General features: G+C 41.2%; 2 protein-coding genes across 2 annotated transcripts in view; both read right to left on the bottom strand.

The window, feature by feature from the left end:
• Positions 1–4,032, bottom strand: part of LOC311230405 (nucleolar protein 56-like) — a 35,703-nt gene extending 31,671 nt beyond the window's left edge. The window contains exons 1-4 of the mRNA XM_084316674.1: positions 3,962–4,032; positions 2,154–2,243; positions 1,107–1,221; positions 115–157 (exon numbers count right to left, since the gene is read on the bottom strand). Of these exons, the coding sequence (XP_084172800.1) occupies positions 115–157; positions 1,107–1,221; positions 2,154–2,243; positions 3,962–3,964 (251 nt within the window). The 5' untranslated portion in view covers positions 3,965–4,032. The remainder of the gene's footprint in view (positions 1–114; positions 158–1,106; positions 1,222–2,153; positions 2,244–3,961) is intronic.
• A 1,744-nt stretch (positions 4,033–5,776) lies between these two features.
• Positions 5,777–21,491, bottom strand: LOC311229543 (acidic mammalian chitinase-like; the record flags this gene model as incomplete). Its single annotated transcript, XM_084315618.1, has 12 exons — positions 5,777–6,054; positions 6,569–6,707; positions 6,916–7,032; positions 9,562–9,747; positions 10,037–10,160; positions 11,824–11,948; positions 12,095–12,260; positions 12,375–12,431; positions 13,191–13,392; positions 14,893–14,916; positions 21,198–21,322; positions 21,439–21,491. 12 exons carry the CDS (start codon positions 21,489–21,491, stop codon positions 5,777–5,779), a joined length of 1,596 nt encoding a protein of 531 aa, XP_084171744.1.
• Between the last annotated feature and the right edge of the window lie 1,599 nt (positions 21,492–23,090).

Genomic DNA, 23,090 nt, shown 5'->3' with positions numbered 1-23,090 from the left:
AGATACAATTAACGTCTCAGTGTATAAGTTCTCAGAAATCACATCTGTCCACTACTCTTGAATAATCATCGACTTTGAATTAGATGTGCACCAGAATCAGTCAATTATTCTTACCCGTCAAGATATCCAGCATCTCCTTCAACCAGCAAGATAAAACCTGGTGGAATGCAATTCATGTTAAAATGTTGTTTCCTTTGCGATTAAAGCATATCTGGCACAAAAATAAAAGGTCCATTGCGTAAGAGATCCATTACCAGATATTAAATATAATATTCATATTGCGTTTATTCGTTCGCTTATTTATTGTTAGCTTATAATGTACCCTTCATGATAGTGAGTCTACTCTACGGACAGTCTAGACTAGAGAATAATTTATGACATGATGTCATTTGTGGTCCGGTACCGGACTGCACGGGTGGAAGAGGTTAAGCCAGTGGGTAAATGGCACAGTCTATTAGTTTTTTTTTTATCCACTTTTTCTCCCATTTTTCTATATTTTCTCCCATCCCAATTTCGTATCATCCAATTCAACCCTCCCCTGTCACGAACGCCGTTTCTTGCCTCCCACAAGCCGGCTGCAATGTGGACTAAGTCATACATAGCACAAGTCCCCTCCGGTACTTGAGGTAACAGCAGTCGCATCTTTTCACCTGCGCAGCTCGATCTCTGTGGCGAGGAGTAACGCGTGGGAGGCTCACGCTGCCCCCGACACTTCCTGATTCTACTGCGCAGGCGCACCAACCGACCTGTAGGAGTCGCTGTCCACAACGCCCGATCCCCACCCATCAGTTTCCCACCCCCTAATACGGCCAATGTGTATTAGTACGGACGACCAGCTAAACTGAAAGCAGTTTAGCTGGGCTCGAACAGGCGAGCCCAGCGTCTCCAGTATTCGTGGCGAGCGCCTTGCCCACTACGCCACGTAGCCACCCTATATTGTGATTAGTTAACGTGACTTCTGGTAACAGAAGTATTCAGCTTGTACCCAGGTGTTCAGGAGTTACGGTATGCTCTCAACACAGATTCAGAGGATTGACAGATTTAACTTTAACATCATTACACCTGGGTTAAACTAAACAAAATATCGAACAGACAAAAAGAAACACCTTCGGAAATGGAGTTGATGTTTTCCAGGGCAGCCTGTGTCAACTTGAATGGGAAGAAGGCGGCCAGGCTGACCATGCTGTTAAACTTGGCAATACTCAGCACACACTCCTCCACCTGCAGAGGAAATAGAACAGGTCGCTTGGTTAGAGAAGGTTCTGCACAGTACCGCTCTTCTGCCACATGAGGTATTCATTTGTACCGAGTGCAGTGGTCCTTTCAAAGAGCCCACTAGAACAATTTGTTGAAATATATATACAAATCGGTCTGTATATGTATATAGTTACACTGCTGGCCAGTATTACTACCATACCGCCTTTATACCTGCATCACTGTACAACATATTAATGAATTAATACTACCAACTCTGCATGTGCATCCGATAAGCACCATTACTCAGTAGTGCATGGTTTGTCCTCAAACGTAAAACAGGGATGTGATCAAATAACAAACACTAGTTATTATTCCCAGGAAGACAGCGTGGCTTGTTTCTCCCGACAGGATCCGCAGTGAGGTGGTATTGCCTTTACTACAGGTTTATGAGAGAGCTGGCTCTGCCCCCCTGTGTTAGCACCGAGGACATGGCATTAGTCCAGGGTGGGGAAAAAAAGGGGCTACAAATGTATATATTTTATACCCCCTTTAATCACCTGTGCACTGGTTATTACTATTGCACTGTTACATTTGCAATCTGGTTTGGATGCCAAACTTCTTTTCGTTGTACTGTACTTGTGCTGAATAATGACGATACATTAATCTAATGAATGTTATTAGTCGCATTTTAGTTACATTTATTTTTTAAGATTTTTTTTTAGCGTTTATCGTTTTTTTTCCCCCCCACTGGGCAGTCCAGTAGAGAGAGAGAAGGAAAGGGAGACAGATTGGGGAAGACATTCGGCAAATAACGACTGGTCTGGGAATCTAACCCGGGTCGGCCGTGCCGCGACTCAGCGTGTTATGTGGTTCGCGGGGCGCCCCACATTTTAATCTAATATAATACAGAGACTGCATGAATGTCCATGTGTAAAATGTGTAGCATATTGACTCACCTGAGGCAGCAGCATGCCGATCTCCTCCACCTCTTTGATGGCGAACAGAGCATAGCCTGCCGCATGTTCGAACAAGACGTGCAACAGCACCTAGGAGGAGAAACACAAGGTCATCCATGTTGAAAACAAATGAAAAATACACCATGGTGTAAATAAAACATCTGGTGTTTAATTTAGCAATTTTGCTAAGCAAATTTAGGAAAAATCCCCCCACCCCCTCTAATGTACAGTTTCTTCCCCTTCGGATATATATTTTTTTATGATGTTCTCTTTCTTACATACAGAACCATATATTTGTATGTCTTCTTGTATGTCATAAATGTCTTGATGAATTGAAAATAGAGGACCCTGATGTAAACAAGACAAAAGTATTTTTCTGGTCTTCATCCTCTTAGCAGTCGTTTGTTTTGAGCTGTACTGTACCCATTCTGCAATCCGTTAAATAACGTTTTCAATCAATCAATCCTGCTGCACTGTTGGTCGAAACTGGCCCCTCCAAATGTCCTAACCCAGTTGTACAGTAAATGTCCAAGTATGGCTTTGTCAGCATTCCAATGTAGAGTGTACAGTGTCCCCCCCCTACCCAACTCCCCCCCCCACCTCCAATGTACAGCCCCCACCCACCCAACCTCCTCCAATGTACAGTTTCTACATCAAATGTATATAAACTCTTTTTTTGGACACTTTTTGTATCACAAACAGTACTGTATTTGCAAATCTGATGTCATAAATGTAGCAGTACTGTCTATCTGTATGTCATTGTCATATATGTTATGATGAATTGAAAATGGGGGACCCTGATGTAAACAAGACGAAAGTCTTTCTCTGGTCTGCATCCCCTTAACAATTGTATGTATTGAGCTGTACTGTACCCATTCTGCAATCTGTTAATAAACTTTTCAATCAATCCACGTGGCAACTGGCAACAATTCAGCTGCGACCTCCACCTCGAGGTAATAATTCCACATCATGTGCAACGTTTAAAGGATAACTCCACTATTTTGGGAAATTAGCTTATTTAACATCTTCCCTGGAGTTAGACAAGAAGATGCATATGTTTTTTGTCTCTGTGCGTGCATTTTAGCTTTGGGAATAGATGCTCCGTTAGCATAGATTAGCTTCATCACTGGAAGTGAGGCAGGACAGTAGCCTTACAGTGCCTTACAGTGTATTGCAAGGTCTGACATTGACCAAACTTGATATGCATGACCTTGGTGGGCTCTAGGTCAACTCCTGAAAAGGGGGTCAATGTCAGACCTTGCAATCAAAAGTTAGGGGCGCACTGAAATTATGGCAAGGGTTATTAGCCCCATAACTTTTGATTGCAAAGTCTGACATTGACCCCCTTTTCAGGAGTTGACCTAGAGCAAATATTCATTGGTGCTATTTGTGCCATATTTATATTTAAAACACGTTGTTAGTGAAAATATAACGTTAACAGTCTCCTGGGCTCACAGCTAAGCTAACAGCAAGCTAACCACGTTGTCCCACAAGACCCACGTGTCTGAGTGCGCAGGGCAAAGGCCAACTAAATGTCTTTTTTGATAAAGACAGTTAAAAGGAATCCTAGATTGAAAATGACAGTTATTTATGTCACACTCCTGTGTCGCCACGCTAACAGGTTGTCATCTCTCTGGTCGGGCTGAGGCTGAGCCCAGGCCCAGGATGCCTTCCAATCCAACAGCTGTACAAAGAAAATATACCATTTCTGTGCTTATCTGAAGCTAAATGTCTAAGTATCGTTCCATTGTGTAACTAATCTGACTTTTATTTTGACAATTGGCACCAAATAAATAACAAAATCTTACCATTATTGTAAAATATCGGCTGCGTGTGTCCTGTTCTTCTCGTCGCCTCAGAGAAAAGACTTCCCGGAAGTTCCCTCTCTTATTCTTCTTCTTCGTCTTCTTCTTCTTTTGGCTTTCCGGCAGTCTACTCGTCGGCGTATTGCTGCCTCACACTGTTTGTGTTAGGTACTGCACACTACTGTGGCCTTACCACCTTATGTTGAATGAATGAATGAATGAATGAATGAATGAATGAATGAATGAATGAATGAATGAATGAATGAATGAATGAATGAATGAATGAAAACTTTATTTAACAGATTGCAGAAGGGGTACAATACAGTACGGCTCAATACACACAATTGTTAAGGTGATGCAGACCAGAGAAAGACGTTTGTCTTGTTTACATCAGGGTCCCCCATTTTAATTTCAAAGTGACATTTATGACATACACAAGTTACACAACATACATGACATCATGACATTTATGACATAGGGACGGACATACATGACATACAGGTATATAGTACAGGCCTGTGTCCACAAGAAACTCTGTGACAGCTTTCAACACTGCACTTTAGTTTGCTGTTCGTCAGGTTTTAGTATATTCCTCAGTGAGATGGGGCAGCCCTGCATCCAGTACTGCAGTGAACAGCACACTCCTCTTCGTTGTGTATTTGGCACATTCCATAATCACATGTTGCACCGTTTCTTCTGCCCCACATTCACACAGTCCATTGTCATGCTTCCCAATGCCAGCCAGTCCCCCTGCTAGTCCACAGTCAGTGTCCAAACCTCAACCTTGTCATTATCACCGGTCCAGTTCCCTTCTGTCGTTCCCCAGAGTGACGTTCCCTCCCCTAACATTATTTTGTATGTTGTAATAAAACCTTCCTCTTTTTTCTCCCTCCCATTCCTTCTGCCACCTCCCATCTCCTCCTTTATTTTACTGCAGTATTCTGAGATCCCCAAGGCTATGCCCACATCCACCTCCTCCCTCCTCAGGGCCTCTTTGGCTGCCAAATCAGCAGCCTTGTTGCCCTCACATGCTGTAAACACAGTGCAACACCAGAAGGGGCTCTTTTGCCTATAGAGATCGCTGTATGCCGTATGATTTTTCTGTTATATTCCTGCCGTTTATGTGTCTGTTATATTCCTGGCGTTGATGTGTCTGTTACATTCCTGGTGTTGATGTGTCTGTTATATTCCTGGTGTTGATGTGTCCACTAGATTAGTTTACTACTGTTACGTTCATACATGCATTAACTTATGGGGTGATGATTACGATGAGGATGATGATGATGTCATTGATGATAATGATTGGTGTCGACCACATCTCTGATCATCTCAAAATTCGGCTACAATAAATAACTTCTTGGTACCTCTTTGGTCTACGGTGACATTATTGACACCAACTGTAAATAGAGCTGATCAATAGAAGACACAGGAGACTCGTTTAAATCATGGATTTATTTGGAAAATATCTGTGATGTTACTTTCTATGGAACTCTAATTACATGGGTCATACCATCATGGTCTTTAGGGATGCACCGATATTAACCAATATTACAGATGTTGATATGATCTGAAAACATAAAACAAATGTCTATGATAATCAAATTACTAAAACAATCCTATGCTGAGTCATTGTCACATGCAAGTAACATTACCCAAACAAACTCTCAATACTCACAAACACACACAATGGCAGCAAGACAAAGAAATAATATAGCGATATATGGTGCATCCCTAATGCCCTCTTAGGCAGATCCCAGACCAGCTCCTAACTGAAGAAGGCTGGGGGAACCATTGTATGGAACTGGAGCAAAGTGCTTTTTAAGCCCAGTTGCAGCACTTGCAGCTGACGTCGAAGACCAAGCTGGCAGCACAGTGCTGGTCGTAGGTATTTCCCTGTGAGCACTGGTAGAAGTGGTTCTTGTTTTTGAGGTCAGGGTACAGTCCGTCGGACTTGCCAGCGCAGAAGCCAGTTCCACCAGATCCACCATCTCCACCGGATCCACCATCTCCTCCACTTCCACCACCGCCGCCTGGGTGGGTTATTGGGTGTGCGGTGGGGGTGACGGCTGGCAGGGGGTCAGGGCGAGGTTTGCAGTCTAGGTGGGACAGAGGAAAAGAAGAAGAGATATCAAGAGAGCAAACTGTGTGTGCAGGGCTGTGTACAAGATACAAGAGTTTTTATTTGTCACGGCATACAGGTATACAGTGAAATGCGGGGGGTCTCGCCCGCAACAATGTGCAAATACAAGTAATAATATAAGAGTCCAACCAATAGTGCAACATAGTGCAATAAACAAGTAAACAAAGTAGGCATATCGGTATCTGTACATGAGCTATTTACAGAGCTATTTACGATCTCAAGCTATACTATTCTTAAAGTGATCTTTCCTTCTGTAAAGTGTCCATAGTGTGAGCGTGTGCAGCATGAGTGTGTGTGTGCTCATGTTAAAGTGGCTGCTAGTGTGTGAGCGTGTACAGTGTGTGTGTTGTGTGTGTGCTCATGTGTGCTTGTGTGTGGAGAGTTCAGTGTTCAAGGCTCTGATGGCCTGGGGGAAGTGTGTGTGTGTGTGTGTGTGTCTGTATGTGTCTGTCTGTGTGTGTGTGTCTTACCACTGCTAGTTCCCAGGGCAGTTCTCAGGGCGCTGATCAGAGGATATTTCCCCTGGCCACAGAAGGTGCCGCTGAAGTCATCCATGTCCAGACTCCAGATCATGGCTCCTCCAAAACCACTCTTCTTCAGCCAGTCAGCCTGTAGAGAGACACAGAGACACAGGGGTTAAACTGGGACTGTAGAGACACAGAGTGGATAAACTGGGACTGTAGAGAGACACAGAGTGGTTAAACTGAGACTGTAGAGAGACAGTGGTTAAACTGGGACTGTGGAGAGACACACAGTGGTTCAACTGGTCATAAAGCACAGCGATGTGCAACATCTGAACAATCGCATATAAACATACCTTGATGTTGAAACTCTTGATGTTGTCATATCCGACCCAGACCTCACTGGTGAAGGCATAGGGCACCTGCTGAGGGGCGTCCCAGGCCTCAGTGGCTGTCTTCAGGAAGGTGCAGATCTGAGGGCAGGGGGTAGAGATTTAGGTCTCTTTTCCCATTTATCATACACACACTCTATAGTTCGCACACTCACGCTCGTTCCACCACCTTAAAGATCATTGGATGTGTTTTTATTTTGTTTTGTAGTCAATTGACCTGTCTCATCTTATCTCACCTCATAGTAGGACAACATGTCTTTTTTTTTTATCCACTTTTTCTCCCATTTTTCTATATTTTTCTCCCATCCCAATTTCGTATCATCCAATTCAACCCTCCCCTGTCACGAACGCTGTTTCTTGCCTCCCACAAGCCGGCTGCAATGTGGACTAAGTCATACATAGCACAAGTCCCCTCCGGTACTTGAGGTAACAGCAGTCGCATCTTTTCACCTGCGCAGCTCGATCTCTCAGTGTCGAGGAGTAACGTGTGGGAGGCTCACGCTGCCCCCGACACTTCCTGATTCTACTGCGCAGGCGCACCAACCGACTTGTAGGAGTCGCTTGTTCACAACGTTCGATCCCCACCCTTCAGTTTTCCCTCCCCGTAATACGGCCAATGTGTATTACTGCGGACGACCAGCTAAACTGAAAACAATGTGGAGAGCTGGATTCGAACACGCGAATCCTAGCGTCTCCACACTGGTGGCGAGTGCCTTGCCCACTACACCACCTAGCCGCCCCCAGTAGGACAACATGTCTAAAGCCTTATCTTATCTCACCTCATAGTATATACCTGTAAATTTTAAACATGCTGTGGTGCAACCGCTTATTAAAAAGCCTAGCCTGGACGTCTCTGTCCTCTCTAATTTTAGGCCTATCTCCAAGCTCCCGTTTTTATCCAAAATTCTGGAAAAAATTGTACTTGTCCAATTAATGTCTTTCCTTGACACACATGGCATTCTGGAGGTCTTCCAATCTGGTTTTAGAGCACTGCACAGTACAGAGACTGCACTTTTAAGAGTTTTTAATGATATCCTTCTCGCCACTGACTCTGGTGACTCCCTTATTCTCGTACTTTTAGATCTCACTGCTGCCTTCGACACAGTGGATCACAATATTCTGCTCTCCCGTTTGGAGCACTGGGTTGGCATTAAAGGCCAAGCCCTGGAGTTTTTTAGATCATATTTGTCTGAGAGAAGTTTTTGTGTTAGCCTGGGCGACGCTGTATCCTCCACAGCACCTCTCCCCTGCGGGGTTCCCCAAGGCTCAATTCTCGGGCCAATTTTATTTGTGTTGTACCTGCTCCCCTTAGGGCCTATACTCCGAAAGCATGGCGTCTCCTTTCACTGCTACGCAGATGACAGCCAGATTTACATGCCATTAAAAAGAAACACTACCAACCCGGTAAAACCACTATTAGCATGCCTTGATGATGTTAAGGCATGGCTGGCATCAAACTGTCTTTGTCTCAATGACAGTAAAACAGAGGTCATGGTGTTTGGTCCCAGCAATGGTCATGTGCCTCCTCCTGGTGATTTGGGCCCTCTTGGGCTTTTTGTGAAGCCAACAGTCACCAACCTAGGGGTGAAATTCGATTGTGACCTAAAGCTTGACAAGCAGATCAATACTGTGGTGGGAAGGAGCTTTTTCCAGCTTAGGAGGCTGTCTAAGGTCAAACCTTTTTTATCCCGTTCCGTTTTTGAAACGGTTATCCATGCTTTTATGACCTCTCGCCTTGATTACTGTAATGCCCTGTACGTGGGCGTCAGTCAGGCCTCCCTCTCTCGTTTGCAGTTGGTGCAAAACGCCGCTGCCCGTCTGCTGACGGGAACGCGAAAGAGGGAGCACATTTCCCCTGTGCTGGCTGCCCTCCACTGGCTTCCTGTGCGTTTTAGGATTGATTTTAAGGTTTTACTGTTTGTTTTTAAATGTTTGAACGGCTTGGCACCGGGTTACCTCTCAGACCTGCTGGAACCCTATGTTCCTCTAAGGTCCCTCAGGTCCTCTGACCAGCTCCTCTTGGCCGTTCCAAACTCCAGGCTGAAGCTTAGGGGGGACCGTGCTTTTGCAGTGGCAGCCCCAAAGCTCTGGAATGAGCTGCCCCTGCATGTTAGGCAGGCCCCCACTCGGCAGGTGTTTAAATCACGCCTCAAAACACACTTATTTGCTCTGGCTTTTGTTTTTTAAACCGTTTTCGAGAGATTGGCCTTTTTATGTGACACATTGTACTGTTTTATTATGTGTTTTTATTACATTTTTATGTTTTATGTTTTATCCTATGTTTGTGGACTTGTACAGCACTTTGGTCAACTTTGTTGTTTTAAATGTGCTATATAAATAAAGTGGATTGGATTGGATTGGATAGTAGGACAACATGTCTCAAGCCTCATCTTATCTCACCTCATAGTAGGACAACATGTCTCAAGCCTCATCTTATCTCACCTCATAGTAGGACAACATGTCTCAAGCCTCATCTTATCTCACCTCATAGTAGGACAACATGTCTCAAGACTCATCTTATCTCACCTCATAGTAGGACAACATGTCTCAAGACTCATCTTATCTCACCTCATAGTAGGACAACATGTCTCAAGACTCATCTTATCTCACCTCATAGTAGGCCAAAAAGCCAGTCTGACGGGTGAAGGGACCGGCAGGTCCAGGTCCAGTGTTGGGAGCTCCCACAGCTGTGTTAGAGGAGGAGGCCAGCTTGAAGTTGTGTCCATAGGTGGCCATACCAACCAGCAGCTTCTCAACTGGGGCACCGTTGCTCTTCCAGTAGTTCATAGCATAGTCCTAAGGAGAGGGAACCAGGCGCTATGAGAAGAATCATCACAAACAAAAAGTCAAAAACCCTGTAAAAAAGCAGTGCTATTACAGTGCTATTCATTACATCCAATGATATGGACCTGTTCTCAAACCCCGCTCTCTTGTCTTGATCATCCTATAACAACGGTTGCTTCCCGGAGATTGGAGGATCAAGGAAAGAGGGCAGGGTTTGAGATAGGTCAATATAGTTGCTCTGGATAACAGCATCTGCTAAATGCCTAAAATATGATCATTGTAAATGAATCCTCCAGCTCACCATGTTGAAGTAGATAAGTTCTCCCTTGTCGGCGGGGCCTTTGTACAGAGGGCTGTTCTCTCCAACCACACGTTCCCAGGAGCCATGGAAGTCGTAGGTCATCACATGGAAGTAATCCAGCAGGCTGGTGACAACAACACATGGGGATAACTGTCAATGAGGGTTGTGTAAAGGTATAGAATCAAACAGTGACCTCTAGGCAAAAGAGCCCAGCTTTGGTACTGCACTTTGTTGACATTTTCTTTTGTTTTGGTTTGATGTGTTGATTGGAGTTTAGTAAATTATTATAGTTTGTGTTTCTCCAGACCTCCCTTGGCAGAGCCTGAGGTGTGGCCAGCAGTAGCAACCTCTCCCCTTATCCCAGGGGTCGGCAACCTTTACTATCAAAAGCCATTTTGCCCTCTGCCACGAAATAAAATTCATCTGGAGCCGCACAACCTATTTACCCTTAAAAATGAAGATAACACAGTGTATAACGTTTTATATATACTGTAGTTATATTATATATAGAGAGGGATTGGAATTTATTTAAAAGCTTAATTCTAGTATGTACCTATTGTTCTTTTTTATTTGTATTCTTTTTTTCATTTATCGAAAATATTGCGTAATTCAGAAATAGGTTGAAATTGAGATATTGGCAATTTTGAGTGTTTTGAAATCTTCTATATCTGTCTCCTTATTTACAAAACTTAATCCGACTTGTAAATATGTTAATTATTGTTAGATAGTCCGGCTGTATTATCTCCCACACTGTGTGAAAAAACACCAGTTTTTGGCACCAAATCCATTCAGAATAAGAGACAACGGACCCAGTTGGTGTGAAAATATGCCGACAAACATTCAATATTTGTTGAATTGTATCAGAATCGGGAGATTATCTTCTCTCTGTCAAAATGTTAAGTGTAGCTGGCTGGCAGTGCGCATAGAAGGCATAGATTATTGAAATTAGTGTTCTCTAACGAACGCATCTATTTCTATATTTCCTATAATTTCTCTATCTACTCCTGGTTATCTTACTAGGGGTCGGAAATGCAAGATTAGCCATCTGCAGATGGCAGGGAGAGGCACCGGGGTGTGACGTATATATTTTAGTTGATGATTTTTTTTTTTTATCTACTTTTTCTCCCCCATTTTCTATTTTTCTCCCTTCCCCAATTTCTTATTGTCCAATTCTACCCTCCCCTGTCTCGAACATTGTTAGGCCATGCCTCCCACAAGCCGGCTGCAATGTGGACGAAGCCTTTCATCACGTGTCCCCTCTGGTACACGAGGAGGCAGCCGTCGCATCTTTTCACCTCAGCGCAATCTCTCAGCAGCGAGGGTCTGCGTGGGAGGGACACGCCGCCCCCGTCGCTTCCTGATTCTACTGCGCAGGCGCACCAACCGACCTGTAGGAGTCGCTGTCCACAACGTCCGATCCCCACCCACCAGCTTCCCACCCCCTAATACTGCCAAATGTATTAGTATGAACGACCAGCCAAGCTGGTAGCAACGCCGAGAGCTGGGCTCGAACCCAGCATCTCCTGCATTGTTGGCGAGCGCCTTGCCCACTGCGCCACCTAGCCGCCCTAGTTGATGAAATATTAAACACTTTTTTTTTTCAGTGTCACAGTATCACCTCGATCTCCAAATAAGAGGTGTTCCTTTTGAAAATCAATTAAAAATAACCGTTATTTATTACCATATTATTATAATTTTTCAAAGCTACAGGGAGCCACTGCAAAGGGGCATGTGAAAACATGGGAGTGCATGAGAGCAGGTGCGCGTGTGCACGTCTGTGTACTAACGCTCCGATCTCAGCAATCTGGTATCCAGTCTCAATGGTTCCCTTTCCAGCGGAGACGGCAGCCGTCAGCATCAGACGAGGACGGTTGGTGCTCTTGCCCTCCGCCTCAAAGGCCGTCAGCAGCTCCTACAAGAGGGACAGGAGGAGGCAATGAGGAGGAGGAGGAGGATGTATATTGTATTGTTGCATTATATTCAGATATATAAAGGTGCTATTATTATAATAATGATAATAATAATAACAATATATCATATGGATTAAAGCAGACAGACCTGACACAGGACAGTGTAGCGCGCCTTGTCCACAGATGGGGAACCACGAGACCCGGGGTACTCCCAGTCAAGATCCAGACCATCAAACTCATACATGCGCAGGAACTTGATCACACTTTTGATGAAGGTCTGGCGGTTAGCGGCACTGGCCACCATGGCTGTGAACCTGAGGAGAGAGACAATAACAATCAGCATCTTAACTGAGGAGAGAGATAATAACAATCGGCATCTTAACAAGGGACTCAAGGTCCTGGCATCATTGATCCTATTGGATACTCACTTGGCAGTGCCGAAGTTCCATCCTCCAATAGCCAGCAGAGTCTTCAGGTCAGCGTTGCTGAAAGCAGAGGAAAGTGTACTTTGATTTAGTGCTCTCGCCTCATTTTACAGGCATGATTTATGTACTTTTGTGTCTCTGCCTCTGTGTGTATCCTGCTGGATTCACACTATCAGGCTAGTGTTTCAATGGAAGCATTAATCAATGGTCATGGTGCTATCATCACGTTCCTCAAAAGGGTCTCGGTAACTAGGTAAATAACTTGGTACAACAGAAAGCAGAGATCATTTGCATATTTTTTTGTCAGTAGTACAAGAAAGCTACCAGAGGACACTGAATCATTGTGGTGTGTTAATTACAGCTCAATGAAATGAATCCATATTGCAATCCTTATCTCTATTTTCTCATCGACATCATTTCACTGAGCGGTAATTAACACAACGCAAGGATTCCTCTGATGACATCATGGGAGGAGACATTTAAACTCATTAGCTCTCTTTAACTGTCAAACTAAAGGAATGTGTACAAAACAGTTTAGAGCCTTGGGATATGTGTGAGATTATGTGCAAAATAAATCAGTGTTGTTTTTGTCCCTTTAAATAAATCAAAACTCGTCCTTGAGTAAAAAATACTCAATTACTACGCCTGGTTACGTGAACATTGTGTGTGTGTGTGTGTGTGTGTGTGTGTGTGTGTGTGTGTGTGTGTGTGTGTGTGTGTGTGTGTGTGTGTGTGTGTGTGTGTGTGTGTATGTATGTATATATATATATATATATATGTATACAGTATGTACATGTGCATGTCCATGTATGTACTAACTCATTCTTGAGGGCCTGGAACTGGGTATAGAGCTTCTCGTCGTTCCACTCGTAGGTCTTGATCATGTTGTTGTCCATCCCGGCGAAGGCATAGATGAGGTGGTCACAGAGACACGGGTCCACGTTGGTGGGGAAGTACTTTCCTGCTCCGGGACGGTACTGTCCCCAGTTGGTGAAGTAGCAGGAGAGCTTGTATGATGAAGCTGTGGGGGGTGAGGTACAGGTACAGGTACAGGTACAGGTACAGGTACAGGTACAGGTACAGGTACAGGTACAGGTACAGGTACAGGTGAAGGTACAAGTACAGGTAGAGGTTGGAGGATATTGTGCTATTCTGTCGTCATCGTGACATATTGGGACGAAAAACCTTGTAACTTCAATTCTAGTGTTTGTTTTAATAATTCTTTCTGCATCTGCATTTAAAGTTTCCAGGTCGTTATGTGCCGAGTGAGTTTCATGATCCTCAGACCCAGGGAACCACTTCAGAACATAGAAGATGTATATATTACATTATATACTGTATTATACTGTATCTTACCTAACTGTTACATTATATACTGTATTATACTGTATCTTACCTAACTGTTACATTATATACTGTATTATACTGTATCTTACCTAACTTACATTATTATACTGTATCTTACCTAGCTGCATTATATACTGTATTATACTGTATCTTACCTAACTTACATTATTATACTGTATCTTACCTAGTTGTTACATTATATACTGTATTATACTGTATCTTACCTAGCTGTTACATTATATACTGTATTATACTGTATCTTACCTAACTTACATTATTATACTGTATCTTACCTAGTTGTTACATTATATACTGTATTATACTGTATCTTACCTAACTGTTACATTATATACTGTATTATACTGTATCTTACCTAGTTGTTACATTATATACTGTATTATACTGTATCTTACCCAGCTGTTACATTATATACTGTATTATACTGTATCTTACCTAACTTACATTATTATACTGTATCTTACCTAACTGTTACATTATATACTGTATTATACTGTATCTTACCTAACTTACATTATTATACTGTATCTTACCTAACTGTTACATTATATACTGTATTATACTGTATCTTACCTATAACTGTTACATTATATACTGTATTATACTGTATCTTACCTAGCTGTTACATTATATACTGTATTATACTGTATCTTACCTAACTGTTACATTATATACTGTATTATACTGTATCTTACCTAACTGTTACATTATATACTGTATTATACTGTATCTTACCTAGCTGTTACATTATATACTGTATTATACTGTATCTTACCTAGTTGTTACATTATATACTGTATTATACTGCATCTTACCTAGCTGTTACATTACTGTATTATACTGTATCTTACCTAACTGTTACATTATATAGTGTATTATACTGTCTCTTACCTAGCTGTTACATTATATACTGTATTATACTGTATCTTACCTAGTTGTTACATTATATACTGTATTATACTGCATCTTACCTAGCTGTTACATTACTGTATTATACTGTATCTTACCTAGCTGTTACATTATATACTGTATTATACTGTATCTTACCTAACTGCATTATATACTGTATTACTGTATCTTACCTAACTGCATTATATACTATATTATACTGTATCTTACCTAACTGCATTATATACTGTATTATACTGTATCTTACCTAACTGCAGCAGGAGAGCCAGGCCTGCAGAGAGGAAGGGATTGAGAAGGAAATAGAGACAGAAAGAATTAGAAGTAGCATTACATTTGTACGCATATTAGGAATGCATCCTCTGCATTAATCCCATCCTAACTATTTAGGAGCAGGGCAGCCACAGTCTGGTGCCCAGGGACCACGTCCAGGTCTAATGCCAGTGCCTTGCTCAAGGTCAATGGCAGGAGTATGTACCTACCTAGCATGCATGTATTTAAGGTAAGAAATGGGCATTAAGAGATCATTCTGATGCACTGTTATACAACATCATGTTGATCACAAGTATATTCAGTTTGAATACTAAAAATACCAACATATTTAATCTGCAAAAGAAAGGATGAGAAGCAACTTCTCAACTTACCAACGAAGATGAGGAGTTTACCCATGGTGCCTCTCTACAACCATCTGAAGGTCTGCGGCCCCTTATATACTCGCCTGGTTCGTCTCCATATCTGTAGGCCATGTTTGATCTGGCAGATTAAACTCTGCCATATAACTCCATATAAAGCAGTAAGCCTGACTCACTTGTTCTGACCAAGACCTGGATATTCCACTGACATTGTTGAAAGCACTGATAAACTTGAAATACCCTTTGATAAAGATTCTATGTATGATTTACATTTAATAATTTAGCTGACGCTTTTATTCAAAGTGATTCAGAGTTCTGTACGACAAGTCAGCAGGAAGGGTAGAACTCTGTGCAGCTAAGAATAAATTAAATTAAATTATTATTTAAACATGAAAGACAACTGAGGTGTCCCTCATTTACAGTCACGTCGAGTGTACTTAATCTTTTTTATTTATTCATACTTTATTTAAACTCAGGAGTCATTGAGGGATACCCTCATTTTCAATACAGAGCATTGCATGTAACAGGACACACAATCCATTTAAAACTATAGATCATCAATACATAGTCAGAAAAATAACAATAATAATAATAATAATAATAATAATAATAATAATAATAATAATAATAATAATAATAATAATAATAATAATAATAATAATAATAACAACACAGTTCATAAGCAAGAGCAATTCGCAGTTGCATGCAATTAACAAGTACATGTTGATTACAAATCTAAAACGTCCAAAAGAAACAAGAATGCTTAGTTCTAGGTCAGGGCAGAGTGGTAAACAGAGTCTAAAGACGAGTGTGGAGGCTGCAGCATGTCTGTATGTTACATCCCCATAGTCCAAAACTGCCATGAAGGTTGATTAAACAATCCTCCCTGTCAATGGGAAACTGTTTCTGTACAAAAAGACAATCTTTTGACGCAATTTGCCTGCAGGATTCCCGATGTGGTGTTTAAATTTGTCATCAATCCAGATTCCAAGATATTTATATTCTGTGACCATTTCGATATGTGAACCATTTATAGTAGCTATGTTTTGGAATTTCGAGAAAAACATGAATTTTGTTTTATTTGCATTTAGAACTAATTTGAAATCAATAAGGGCTTTTTGGACGGAGTTAGGTAAACGAAAGCTGCAGGTTCTCCATCGCCAGGTGAATACAGTCCACTACAAATTACACAATTGTGTTGTCCGGATATAAATGGGCCTGATAACCTTTCAGTGATGAAACTATATAATTTATGTAAATAGTAAAGAGGACAGGACCTAAGATTTAACCTTGTGGTACACTATTTGTTATGTAAAAACTCTGATTTGGTATTTTCGGACTTCACACACTGACGTCTTTCAAAATAATAATCTTTCTACCAGTACCTATAAGCAAAAAAACGCATGTAAAAACACACAGTATATAAAATCAAAAACAACGAGACAACAAGACGAGGCAAAGAGCAAGGATAACCATAAATATTTACAAATACCAGTGTTTGTTGCGCCTCAATGTCAGAGACATCACAGCGATGAGTGTCGTATCATTAGTGATGAATCTGAGGCAGGGTGATAGACAGAGTCCCGGATTTAAGGGTTAAGGGTTAGATTTTATAATGTGAATCTGTATATTTGTATTCATTTTTAATTGATGTGTTTTGTTTTATTTTCATTTGTATTTTTAGTTGTACATTTGTATTGTATTTATTTTGTCCAGGACCCCATGCAGAAGAATAGAGGCTCTTTCATATGTCTCTAATGGGGATCCTTTAATAAACATACCGGTAAACATAAACATCACCATAGTCCAAGACTGATAAGAAAACAGCTTCAACAACTCTCTTGCTACTGGTCTGTCACAATTTAGAGGCAAGGTTGTCCACATGGAATTTTAAACGTAAATTCGAGGCACACACCAAGATATTTATATTCAGTGAGTCTCTCAATGCTAGAACCACTTACGGTAGATATGTGTACACTATCATATTCAATATTTCTGGCTCTAGAAAACAGCATGAATTTAGTTTTACTAGCATTAACAACCAATTTATGTTTAATAAGAGCTTCCTGGGGGGTAATAAAGGATAGTTGTAAGATATCAATGGCCAATTGTACAGAGTCAGCAATACAATACACTACAGTATCATCTGCATAAGATGGGCTTGACAATCATTCAGCGAAGACAATATCGCTGCTGGCGGGACAAAACCTCTTAACTCCATTATTATTATTATTATTATTATTATTATTATTATTATTATTATTATTATTATTATTATTATTATTATTATTATTATTATTATTATTATTATTATTATTATTATTATTATTATTATTATTATTATTATTATTATTATTATTATTATTATTATTATTATTATTATTATTATTATTATTATTATTATTATTATTATTATTATTATTATTATTATTATTATTATTATTATTATTATTATTATTATTATTATTATTATTATTATTATTATTATTATTATTATTATTATTATTATTATTATTATTATTATTATTATTATTATTATTATTATTATTATTTTTGTATCAACTCAGTAGATCATCCTCCATGTGTGTGTGGTTTTACAAAGTCTACACAATGGGAAAGCATTAAACCAATCATCTGTCTAAACCTCGTAACTATTCGCCCTCAAATCTGTGTTAGTTTTTTTCATCTGGTGAAAAATTGGGTTTTTGGAGTTATGAGGTTTTGTCCCGCCAGCAGCGATATCATTACCATATTAAATTAGACATTGCATTTACAAGTGATATTGTTTGTCAATTGTGCTACACTCTTGAGTGCATAGTAGACATATTAGCATAGTAGGTAGTAATATAGGCACAGTAGATCACTTAGTAGCAAAGTACATACTAGTAAAAGTTAATAAAAAAAGGTTAGTCGTTTTTTGGATTAATTGAAGAAATGTGTTTTTAGGCGACGTCGAAAGATTGGGCGGGTTTTGGCTGTCCTGTTTTGTCCTGGTTGATAGTAGTGTTGACTCTATTGTGGGTAAGTGCTCTGGAACATGTCTTATCACCTCTCCCTTTTAAAATGTCACCAAAATAAACCGGTCTCTATGCTTTGCGAAAGTCGTTAGTGAATAATCACTCTGTACTAGGTCCACACCAATCTGGGTTCAGAGCCAACCATAGCACATTATTAGCCATCTCTTTAGTTACTAATGACATAATATCAGCTTTAGACAAGAAGAAACACTGTGCTGCCACTTTATTGCTCTGTCAAAACCTTTTGATACAGTCGATCAGCATTTACTCTTAAAAAGATGAGCTACTATTAGTTTGGATAGAAATGCATGTGATTGGTTCCAAGATTATCTGTCAGGGAGACGTCAGTGTGTAAATTTGGGTTATGCCCAATCAGAATTTTTATCAATAACTAAAGGTGTGCCACAGGGTTAATTTCTAGGTCCTCTCCTCTTCACTATTTATATTACTGTAGAAATGCCTGTGATTGGTTCCAGGATTATCCTTATTTGGACCCCTTGCAATTTGCATACAGGAAGAGTGTAGGAGTCGACGATGCACTGATTTTTATGTTGCATAAAATGTATAGCCACCTTGAAACGTCTGCCAGCTCTGTTAGGGAAATGTTCTTTAATTTTTATAGCGCCTTCAACACTATCCAGCCACATATCCTAGCAAGCAAAATGATTCAGTTTAAACTGCATAACTCAACCATCATCTGGTGCATGAAATATCTTGTTCCTCAACCTCAGTTTGTTAAGCTGGATGATATAGTATCAGATGTTATCTGGACAAAAACGGGAGCCCCTCAGGGAACAGTTAGCTCCTTTTTTCTTTATTCTTTATACTGCGGACTGCAGACACATCCGCAATATGCAGATATTCTCAGATGATACTGCTCTTATCGGTCTCATCAACAAAGGTAATGTCCGGGCCTATAAAAAGGAGATTGACTAATTTGTTCATTGGTGTCATGCAAATTTTTTACAGAGACCAAAGAGCTAGTTATTAACTTCAGTAGGAAGAAAGTGAATGTCTCTCCTGTCATCATTAAGGGGCAGGACTCAGAGGTAGAAATAGTCCAGTCTTATAAGTATCACAGTGTCCACCTGGACAGTAAGCTGGACTGGAAGAAAGCCCAGTCTGGACTTTTTCACTTAATGAAGATGATTGAATACGAAAACAGAAAAAATACATGCAGGCCAACCAAGCAGACAGAGAACGAACGGACATAATACACCAGTTATACTACAACACAAAACTAGCTCATGGGTTTTTTTATGGCGAAAAGGTGGGTTTTGAGCATGGCCTTAAAAGTCTGTAGAGTGCTGATTTTATGTTTAGTGGGAGCTTGTTCCAGAGTTTTGGCGTTCCGACTGTGAATGCCCAGTTTCCCTTCGTCACCAGTCTTGAGTGTGGGATTGGCATATATTGACTGTTTGATCTGAGGGATCTGGAGCTGGCTGATTGGACCAGGTGTTCCTTTATGTAAACTGGGGTGAGACCGTTTAGGGCTTTGTATGTGAATATGAGGATCTTGAAATTAATTCTTTGTTTTACCGGGAGCCAGTGTAGGGATGCAAGGACTGGGGAGATGTGGTCCCTCATCTTGGTGCCCGACATGAGCCTGGCGGCTGCGTTCTGGACAAGTTGAAGGCGGTTGATGTATTTGTCTATCACACCAGAATAGAGGGCGTTGCAATAGTCCAGTCTTGAGAATATGAGAGTGAGGATGACCTTCTGAAGGTCGCTGGGGGAGAGGAATGTTTTTATTTTTGCAATGGTGCGCAGCTGGAAGAAGCAGGACTGAGCCACTGCTCGCACTTGTTTGTCGAGTTTCAGCTCAGAGTCAAAAAGGACCCCCAGGTTGTATCAGGGTATTTGCTGAATGATTGTCAAGCCCATCTGTATGCAGATGATACTGTTGTGTATTGTATTGCTGACTCTGTACAATTGGCTATTGAGAACTTACAACCTTCCTTTATTACCTCCAAGAAGCTCTTATTAAACTTAAATTGGTTCTTAATGATAGTAAAACTAAATTCATGCTGTTTTCTAGAGCCAGAAATATTGAATATCTACATACTGTAAGTGGTTCTAGTATTGAGAGACTCACTGAATATAAATATCTTGGTGTGTGGCTCGATGATACATTTACGTTTAAATTCCATGTGGACAACCTTGCCTCCAATTTGTCTTCATGTACATAAACAGAACCAGCTTTCCTTCGATTTGTTGGAAGAGATTTGTTGAAGCAGTTTTCTTATCAGTCTTGGACTATGGTGATGTAATCTATATGCTGCGGCCTCAACCCTTAAATCCCTGGACTCTGTCCATCACTCTGCCCTCAGATTCACCATTAATGATAGATACGACACTCATCACTGTGTCCTTTATGAGAAGGTTGGTTGGTCCTCTCTGATGGAGAGACTCATCACTGTGTCCTTTATGAGAAGGTTGGTTGGGCCTCTCTGATGGAGAGGTGCAACAAACACTGGTATTTGTTCATTTTTAAGGTTATCTTTGCTCTTTGCCTCGTATTGTTGTCCCATTGTTTTTGATTTTGTATGCTGTGTGTTTTTAAATGTTTTCTTTTAGCTTATAGGTAGAACGACTGGTTCCAGGATTATTTGTTTGAAAGACGTCAGTGTGTGATGTCCGGAAATACCAAATCACATAAGTTGTGATAAGAGTTTTTACACATAACAAAGGGTGTACCACAAGGTTAAATTTGAAGTCCTGTCCTCTTTACTATTGTCACTGTTGTGGTTGGAACCCAATGTGCAGGCAAGGAGACATGGTAGGCATAACTGAGCAAAACCCATTATGGCTATATTTAATAGAGTGGTCTAAGTCCAGGCATGGGTCGATACACAGATGAGGTTCTCGTAATGTCCAGGATATATACAGGAGCATGGAAGTCAGACAGACGGGGTGAGAGCAGGAGCAGTTGTCGTCAGCTGGGCGTAGGTCTGAGCAGTACTTTGTGAACCAGGCCAGTGTCTCCGGTCTTAGCCAGCAGGCCAGAGTCTCCAGGTCTTCACCGTACAGGCTAGGAGAGAGGATGAGAATAGAGATTAGGACAAGGTCGATGAACAAGAGATCCAGGTGAACAACTTAAGCAACAGAGTAGAGGACAAGAACATAGTAACGTGACTAACGTGGTACGAGAGTTTACGATCTGACAGCTGCTCCACGTCTGAGGCGGGTTTATATACCATGATGCACTCTGCCTCCAGACCGCAGATCAGCTTCCTCGTGACACACCAGCTGTAACTAATATAAGATAATTAGAGCGGTAGAGTGGGGAAGAGAACAGAGAGAGGCAGGAGTACTGGCATGGTAGAACCATGACAACTATTTACATAAATGATATAGTTTCATCACTGAAAGGTTGTCATGTCCATTTATATGTGGACAACACAATTGTGTAATTTGTAGTGGACTGTATTCACCTGGCGATGGAGAACCTGCAGCTTTCATTTACGTAACTCCCTCCAAAAAGCCCTTATTGGTCTCAAATTTGTTCTAAATGCAAATCAAACTAAATTCATGGTTTTCTCGAAATTCCGAAACATAGACTATAGCAATTTGCATATCTCTACTATAAATGGTTCAAATATATATATTTTTTTGATCTACTTTTTCTCCCCATTTTTTCAATTTTTCTCCCATCCCCAATTTCGTATTGTCCAATTCTACCCTCCCCTGTCTCGAACGCTGTTTGGCCATGCCTCCCACAAGCCGGCTGCAATGTGGACGAAGCCTTGCATCACGTGTCCCCTCCGGTACTCGAGGAGGCAGCCGTCGCATCTTTTCACCTGCACAGCGCGATCTCTCAGCGGCGAGGGTCTGCATGGGAGGGACACGCCGCCCTCGTCGCTTCCTGATTCTACTGCGCAGGCGCACCAACCGACCTGTAGGAGTCGCTGTCCACAACGTCCGATCCCCACCCACCAGCTTCCCACCCCCTAATACTGCCAATTGTATTAGTATGAACGACCAGCCAAGCTGGTAGCAACGCAGAGAGCTGGGCTCGAACCCAGCATATCCTGCGTTGGTGGCGAGCGCATTGCCCACTGCGCCACCTAGCCGCCCAAATGGTTCAAACATTGAAATGGTCACAAAATATAACTATCTTGGAATCTGGATTGATGACGAATTCACATTTAATTAATTTACATCGGGAATCTTGCAGGCAAATTGCGTCAAAAGATTTGTATTTGTGTACAGAAACAAATCCTGTTTCCCATTGACATGTAGGACAAGGATTGTTGAATCAACCTTCATGGCAGTTTTGGACTATGGGGATGTAACATACATACATGCTGCAGCCTCCACACTCAGGCCTTTAGACTCTGTTTACCACTCAGCCCTGAGGTTTATTACTGGTGATGCCACAACACTCACCACTGTGTTCTTTATGCTAAGGTTTATTATTGGTGATGCTACAACACTCACCACTGTGTTCTTTATGCTAAGGTTTATTACTGGTGATGCTACAACACTCACCACTGTGTTCTTTATGCTAAGGTTTATTACTGGTGATGTTACAACACTCACCACTGTGTTCTTTATGATAAGGTTTATTACTGGTGATGCTACAATACTCACCACTGTGTTCTATATGATACAGTGTATTACTGGTGATGCTACAATACTCACCACTGTGTTCTATATGATACAGTGTATTACTGGTGATGCTACAAGACATGTATATTATATTCTTTTTTTATATCCACCTTTTTTTTCTCCTCCTGTTTTTCTGTGTTTTTCTCCCATCCCAATTTAGTCGTTATGCCAATTCCCGCCTCCCCTTC

The sequence above is a fragment of the Notolepis coatsorum genome (genome assembly GCF_963971535.1).
Source record: "Notolepis coatsorum genome assembly, chromosome: 6".
Taxonomy (NCBI): Eukaryota; Metazoa; Chordata; class Actinopteri; order Aulopiformes; family Paralepididae; genus Notolepis; species Notolepis coatsorum.
The sequence above is the reverse complement of the archived record's forward strand: the minus strand, read 5'-3'. Positions and strand labels throughout refer to the sequence as shown.